Source organism: Choristoneura fumiferana, unplaced genomic scaffold (assembly GCF_025370935.1).
Source record: "Choristoneura fumiferana unplaced genomic scaffold, NRCan_CFum_1 Sck3bRy_378;HRSCAF=999_pilon, whole genome shotgun sequence".
Taxonomy (NCBI): domain Eukaryota; kingdom Metazoa; phylum Arthropoda; class Insecta; order Lepidoptera; family Tortricidae; genus Choristoneura; species Choristoneura fumiferana.
This window is the reverse complement of record NW_027413020.1, coordinates 51,557-59,734: the sequence shown is the minus strand read 5'-3', so window position 1 is coordinate 59,734 and position 8,178 is coordinate 51,557. Positions and strand designations below refer to the sequence as shown.

Genomic DNA, 8,178 nt, shown 5'->3' with positions numbered 1-8,178 from the left:
CCTAACCTAACCTAACCTAACCTAACCTAACCTAACCTAACCTAACCTAACCTAACCTAACCTAACCTAACCTAACCTAACCTAACCTAACCTAACCTAACCTAACCTAACCTAACCTAACCTAACCTAACCTAACCTAACCTAACCTAACCTAACCTAACCTAACCTAACCTAACCTAACCTAACCTAACCTAACCTAACCTAACCTAACCTAACCTAACCTAACCTAACCTAACCTAACCTAACCTTTTTTTTTTTTTTTTTTTTTTTTTTTTTTTTTTTTAACGGAGTGGAAACTCGTTACGAGTACCACCGGGCCCGGGGAGACCCGGATGGTTATGTGGGGCTCTCTCCCCCGTCCTCTTCCCTATGGGAAGGGGAGGGGGGAGCATACCCACTAAAACCACTCCGACGTTGCCTTCTTGCCGAGGTTTGTAGGCGCCGCGGGGTCCCGAAGATTCAACCGCGACGCCTCTCAGCGGCCTTGGCCTATGCCAGGGCTACCCGCGCCAAGGGGGGTGAAGCCGCAACGTTTCGACTCCTCCCCCAGACTCGTAGGACCGTGCAATGCAAGCAGGGGACCCCCATCCCCCACCCGCTGGTCCTACTGGGGGATTTGGCGGGCGGCAAATCGCCTACGCCTTATCCCCCTCCGTCTACGCCGGAACAGGGGAGCGCCAGGGTCTTCTTCGCGCTCCCGTTCCGCCTCCTCCTTTCGTGACATAACCTCTTCACAGAATTCTGTCACCGCATTCCATGACTCCTCACTCTCTAACATCTTGGACACTATGTTTGAGAGCGACAAGTCATCTGTCCTCAAAGCCGCAGCCAACACCAGACGTTCCGTATCCCAGCTGCTGCACGTTTCCAATGTGTGCTGGGCCGTGTCATCAGGATCTCCACAGTGGTGGCACAGCGGGTCATGTTCCCGGCCAATACGACTGAGGTAGTGGCCGAAACACCCGTGCCCCGTCATGATCTGCACCATTCGGAAACTCAGTGCACCAATTTCTCTGTCTAACCACTGGTCGAACGACGGGAGGAGTGCCGCTATAGTTCTGGTTCCATAGCGACAGTCCTCCAGGTCACTCTTCCAGCGGTCCCGCATGCGCCTCTGGACTATTCGTCGAGCATGGGCTATCTCTCTGGGGGCCAGCCTTTCCCCGCGCATGCGCCTCTCTTCGAGACCAGTAAGTTTCCGACATTACTTCAGCGTCAATCTCCCATGGCGGTGTCCCAGCTAGGGCACAAGCCGCCATGTGCGCCACCGTAATGTACCCTCTGATTATACGTATAGCGCACACCCTCTGTGGCCGTCGAAGCAGGGCCTTGTTCCGCTCCGACAGCCGGTTCGCCCAGATTGGCGCTCCGTAAAGCGCCATACTGCGAACAACACCAGCAAACAGTTTCCTACAGGTCTGTTTGGGACCTTCCACATTCGGTAGCAGCCTACCCAGTGCCGAAGCAGCATTCACTAAACGAGGAGCGAGTCTCGTAAAGTGTTCATTAAAATCCCACTTTCTGTCCAAGACAAGGCCAAGGTATTTTATGTTAGCCTTGACTTGGACAGGTTCCCCTCCAATTTGTATTGTGGTGTTGGCTGGCACACGCCAGCCAGGCCCACCGAAGACTATCGCATCCGTTTTCACTACGGCCACTTGGAGACCTAATGCTCGAATCCGGTCCACAACCAGCTCAGTCGCAACTGTGGCTCTTCGGAGAGTCTCCCGTAACTCTCCTCCCCGCACAGCCACCATCGTATCATCGGCATAGCAGATGGTAGTCATGCGGGGAAGCTGAACCCCTCCTATGGCCCAGTCAAAGCCCAGGTTCCACAAGAGGGGCCCAAGTACCGACCCTTGCGGGACACCACAGGCTATAGGTCTAGCCGTTCTACGGCCGTCTCGATCGTAGAGCACTACCCGCTCCTCCAGGTAGTGCCCCACAATTTTTTGAAGATAGAGCGGTATGCCGTGGCGCCGCAACGATTCTTTGATAACTTCAAAGGGGAGGGTTCCGAATGCGTTAGCAATGTCCAGAGACACTGCAATAACTCCCTCCCCCCTGCTGGCCGCAAAATCTGAAAAGTCTTTCAGCGCCTTTACAGCATCTAGGGTGCCACGGCCCGCCCTAAACCCATACTGACAGTCAGCTACATTCGGGCCAACTTCCACCAAATGCTGGATGATCCGGGAAGATATGATCCGCTCTAACATCTTCCCGGATACATCCAGCAACACCAATGGCCGGTGACCAGACGGCGAGTCCATCGGACGACCCTCTTTCCTCAGCAGGCACAGGCGTCCCTCCTTCCATACCCTGGGAAAGCGCCCTTTCTCCAAGCATTCATTGAGGAGATTTTTGAAGCGCTCACCCAGGTGTTCCAGGGCTAACGGGATGACCCGTGCCGGCACGCCATCAGGCCCCGGCGCCTTCTTGTTGCGCTTCATTCGGTCCACAAGCCCCATCATTTCATCCTCCGTAATACCGGGGGTAGGCTGGTTTTCATCTTGCTCCTCCGAGGGGGGAGCCGACATCCTCGGGGGAGCAAAATCCGGCGCCGGTGGGAAGAGGGCTTCCACGACCCTGTCTAGGAGTTCGGGCTCTAGGGTTTCTGTGGTGGGAGCACGTTTAATTTTGTTGCGGACCATTTTATACGGCCGCCCCCACGGATTCCTATTTAAGGAGTCGACAAACTCCTCAAAGGCACTATCTTTGGCTTTTGTTATGGCCAATTGTAGTGCCTCTTTGGCCGTCTTTAGCTCCCTGTGTAGGAACTCTTCTTCTTCTGCAGTGTGCGACCTCCGGCGTCTACAGCGCGTGTATGCACGGCGTGCGTTGTTGCTGGTGGTTCGAAGGGCGGCTATTTCGTCTGACCACCAGTAAACGCTTTGTTTGGCCGGCAATTTCCGTACTCGCGGCATCGAAGCATCGCACACCGCTGTCAGTGACTCCCTAAATCGAGCCGCCTTAACCTCAACTCCCGCATCGTTCGGTGGTGGATCGCCCCAAGCCTCAATTATCGCAGCTTCTTCCGCCATGGCAGAGTCGAACTGCGAAATGACCCACCGTGGGAATCTCAGCCTATTCCTAGCCCTTCCAGGTGGTGGTTGCGACTGTTGTGTTTGCGCGGAGACCCTCATCCGAATATACAGATGGTCGGAGAGGGTCTCGACGTCCTCCAGGACGCGCCAACCTATGATTCGTTGTGCAATGGCAGGGGTCGCGAACGTTATGTCCACGATGGACCCCCCCTGCCGTCGAACACATGTGTTGGCGTCGCCCTGGTTCAACACCTCTAGACCCATTGCTGCCGTCCAGTCTCGAAGAGTCGCCCCTCTGGTGTCAGTGTGTGGGGAACCCCATGCCTCGCTCTTAGCATTGAGGTCCCCCAACACTATTGTAGGCGCTGGCGCACTTCTTCTCACGACTCTGCCCAACGCCTCCAGATACGCTTCAAAGTCGGGTAGCGGCCGATTAGGGGAGAAATATACTGCAATGATCACAGTCTTCCCCCATTTGGCCGCTACATAGCCCGGGCCGTTCTCGACTTTTGACAGGGTCGGAAACCCGCCGCCAGTCGGCACCACTAGCGCCACTCTGCCGTCCGTTGCCCCGGTCCAGTTGGGCTGGGGAGGGACAAAGTATGGTTCAGCAACCACCGCCAAGGCCAAACTCCACTCCGCCATGACTTGCATAAGCAGATCTTGGGCACGGGCAGAGTGGTTTAGGTTACACTGAATTATCTCTAAGTCGCTATTGTTACTTTGTGCTGACATTTAGAGATCCATAGTTTGTCCCTCATTGACCACATGTGCAGTCGCTGGCCCCTCTGGGGCTACCGTCTGGGGGCCATCGCGACCTTTTTTGGAGGGAGGTGCACAAGAACGTCCACCCATGATATGACCCGCTGGCCGTTTTGCGTGATGGCACACTCCACAGAATGGTTCAGCCTCGCATTCTGCAGACTTATGACCGGGCCTTGAGCACCTATAGCACAAGTCCCCTCTATCTATTGGTGAAGGGCATAGTGCCCTGGTGTGGCCCGTCCCCATGCATCTGTAGCAACGCATGGGTTGTGGCTCCAGGGCTTTGATGTGTGCTGCCGACCACCCCACCAGGATTTTCCCCTCTTTGATTAGGACGTTTGCTGCCGTCACTGGGCACCTTAACAGTGCAGATCCCATTCCGCTAGAGAGGAGTCTGATAGGGCCCACTTTTACCTGGTCCATTATGCAGCCTCCTTTCAAGACAACTGCTGTCTTGATGTCCTCCGACGTTACTGACTCGTCAAAACCAGTAACCCGAAGGTCAGCCGTCTTAACAGGTCTGTGGACCGTGGCCACATCCCCGATCAAGCCTTCTATTTTTAGAGCTAGGTCGTCCGCTGCTCGACCACTGCTTGCTCCTGGCACCTCGATTAGGCGGGCTCCAGTAGCAGATTTGCGGACTCGCACACTTTCAATGCCCACCTCTGCCAGTCTTAAAGAAGTTGTCACTTTCTGTAAGGCTGACAGATATGTGACATTTGCCTCTGGCTTTAGGGTAACAACGACCGCCGAGCTTTTCGGTGCTGTTAGCACTCTTGATGACGCAGGCTTGGTTTTGATTGCCTTTGGTACGGCAGTTGGTTTCGCTTCTTGGTGCTTGGCTGCCTTGGGCTTCGCTTTCCTCCTTACTACTTCCGTCCATGAGGGTTCCAAGACAACTTCCGGCGCCTTGGAGGTTGACTGCGAATGCTCTCTCCTCGCTTGGGCCTTAACCTGCGGTTTAGGCTTCTGCTTTGGTTCTGCATTCGGCTGAGCAGCAGGTTGAGCAGTTCGTGGTGGTTGGGCTGTCTCCGGCTGACTGGCAGAGCGCTTGCCAGATTTTGTCTTCTTTGGAGCCCCCTTGGCTGTGTCTGGCTGAGATGGGTTTTGTTGCCTGCTCGCCCGGTCAGCCGCCAATGGGGGGCGCATAATTGGCTCCGGAGGCAGGCGGCTTTCGAATGCCTCTAGCCGGGCATTTATCATATTGCCCAGGCTCCTGAAGAGTTCCTGCGAGTGTTTTGCAAGTACCTCCTGTAGCCCTTCAGGATGCCCTTGAGATATGGCTTGAGGCATTTCCGATTTACGCTCCGTAAAGGCTGTGCGTAAGGCCTTGGTCTCGGCTGTTAAGAGAGCGAGTTGCTCTCGCATCCTCTTGTTATCTGCTTTAAGCTTTCTTAGCTCGTCACTCTCCTTTTTATTTTCAAGGTATTCCATACCTTCAAGTATTTCGCGGCAAGCTGCATTAATGTTGCCGCGAACAACTCCGTTGAGGTTACTTGATTTTGCAGCCTCGTTAAGTACAGTGCGGGCTGCATTTCGCACAGACTCTACGACACCTGTTTCGTCAGGTGTTAGTTCATCGTTAGTGGTTGCAGGGAAAACTTTTTCCCTGCTAACCCTCACATTCTCTTTAAGAAAGAGCTTATGCGTCTGCCGAAGCTGCGTATCGTCACATTCGTCCTCTGACAAATCCGAGATTGTAACTTTGTTACCTTCCCTAGAAGGGCTTCTGTCCCTTTCTTTGTTCACTTCCTTGTTCCCCTGTGAGCGGGAGCGAAGCGAGCGTAGCGCTGGAAACTCCAGGCGATACGCCTTAGCCTTCTCGGTAGGTAACTCGTAATCGTCATCGTCTTTATTTTGCAGCTTTGCCTTAGCTGCAGCAATTCCTGCGTATGCTCCCCTGCCTGATGGAGCACGTCCTCTTTCCACTGAACTTATTTTCGGGGCTGGTTTGTCTTCCCCGTTCCCCTTTTCCTCTACAATTGCCCTCTTGCCAGGTTTCGATACCATTTCCATGGCATCTTGGAACTTATCCGTGCCGGCACTCGAGTCGCCCATTTTCCTCTTATTAGAGCTCGGAGTCAAGTTTTAGGCCGTGACCCAAACTAACCTACCCTTTTTTTTTTTATCCCCGCGTTAAGCCTAACCTACCCTTTTTTATTTTTTGTTACCAAAACCTAACCTTAGGTTAGGTAACCATTAAAATCCAGCTTAAAAATTTTATAGCTCTTGATGAGAAGAGCTAGGCCAGCGAAACTTATGTGGAAGATGAAGGCGTGTAACTTCCACAATCCCTATAAATAACAGATTTTTAGCTCCAAAAACAGAATTTCTGTAGCCAAAAAACTGCACCAATTTTCAAAAATTCAAGATTTGCACTTTCGAAAATTTCTACCTCCTAAACTATGAGAGATAGCTAGGCAAAACTCAAGATCAAAAGTTAGAGCTTGTTAAACTCTTTCTTTTGACACTTTAAACGGAATTTTTGGTGCAGAATTCACGATTCTACGACCAAAAAACCGATATTTTCCCTAACTTTCTTCAGTACGACAAACACCGTTAGGTGAAAGTTGTCGTTTCAGCTTTAATAAATCGTACCACCGAAACGGTAGCAGACAGACACACTAAACTCAAGTCAAAAATAGAGCGCCAAGAACGCTCTATTTTTTGACACTATTGCCAGAATTATTGGACAATCCGTCAGGGAGTTATTAACAGCCAAAGGGATTGCTCAGAGATTTCCCATAGGCGCCGACCAAGAAAATTCAGTCAGGCGCCCGGAATTTTACGACAAAACTTTGACCACCTGATGAAAAATTCAAACCAAAAGCAACCTGCACCAACACACCCCAACCACCAATTTGGAGGGGGTACCAACGGGATAGCCGCTATTAGGTGCAAACCAAATTAAACAAAAAACAAACTCAAAAGATGAAAAGCTGAAAACAAAATCCTTAATAGAAAACCAAGTCACAAGATAGAAAAATCGAATCCGGAAACGAAAGCCAAGGTCAAAACGCTTCTAACTCCAAAAATCGCCAGGGGCGTGGAACCCAAAACTTGTCTGGAATTTTACCTTAGTAAGGTGGAATTTTACCTTAGTAAGGTGGAATTTTACCTTAGTAAGGTGGAATTTTACCTTAGTAAGGTGGATTTTACCTTAGTAAGGTGGTTTACCTTAGTAAGGTGGAATTTTAAGTAAGGGAATTTTACTTAGTAAAGGTTATAATGGATTGAAAACCTTAGTAAGATATTTTACCTTAGTAAGGTGGAATTTTACCTTAGTAAGGTGGAATCTTAGTAAGTTGAGAAGGTGAAAACAAGGACCCGTAAGCTGGTTCTAAGGGGTAAGCTCGAAGTAACCTGACGAGGATTTTAGTAAGGTGGAAACCAGTAAGGTGGAATTTTTTTAAGGTGGATTTTACCTTAAAGGTGGAATTTTACCGAATTAAGGTGGAAGTACCTAGGTAAGGTGGAATCCCCACACCAGCCACGTTGTCATCAGCGTCTCGCCGACCATTTACCTTAGTAAGGTGGAATAAGAGTAAGGCACACATTGACCTAGTAAGGTGGTTTTACCTTAGTAAGACCAGACCCCGCTTGTAAGTGCACTCCTACCTTGGGTTAGGGCACGGTAAAAAATACTGCACTGAGTCCGTAGAATTATACCAGTACTAGGTGGTCCGCACCTAAGGGGGAGTGCGCCGACTTCTTGGCTAAAGTACCTTAGTAAGGTGCAAAAACTGCGTAAGGGGCGGGTTGTAAGGTGGAGCACTTTACCTTTAGGTGGACTACCTAACGCGGAAAAGATGGGATGAAATAGCGAGGTGGAATCTGTGGCTTATTGCTAAGGGCAGCCAGACCTTAAAGGGGTTGTATAAAAGGTGGAATTTTACCTCCGACGATCCAAACTGGCGACCGACGGTTAATGATCGAGGCGGAGAAGCGCGGAGTAGCAGTCGCACTCATTCAGGAGCCCTATGTGGGGTCGATTGGGGAGATGCGGGGTCGTAGAGGGGTCAGAGTCTTTCAGAACACCAGTGTAGGAGACGGGGTTGTAAAATCTGCAATAGCAGTCTTTGACCAAGAGGTAGACGTTGTGCAACTGCCTCAACTCACACCAACAACATCGTGGTGGTGAGGATCCAAACTGGTGCCTGGGTGATAACTTTGGCCTCAGTGTACCTTGAGTGCCCCAAACACGACCATCCCATAGGCGCGGACCTGGAAAGCCTCGCCCGAATAGACCGTGAAATCGGCTCGGCTGGTTGGATTCTCGGAGGCGACGTGAACGCCAAGAGTGTATGGTGGGGAAGTCCGGTAAATGACCACAGGGGGAGAGCTTGCTGGCTGTCTGGACGAACTTAAT

The 8,178-nt window shown here is 51.3% G+C and overlaps 1 protein-coding gene across 1 annotated transcript; it reads right to left on the bottom strand.

The window, feature by feature from the left end:
- Positions 1–660: 660 nt before the first annotated feature.
- On the bottom strand, positions 661–988 carry LOC141445160 (uncharacterized; the record flags this gene model as incomplete). Its single annotated transcript, XM_074110945.1, has 1 exon — positions 661–988. A coding segment is annotated over exon 1 (328 nt), but the record flags the coding sequence as incomplete, so codon positions are not given.
- Positions 989–8,178: the final 7,190 nt, after the last annotated feature.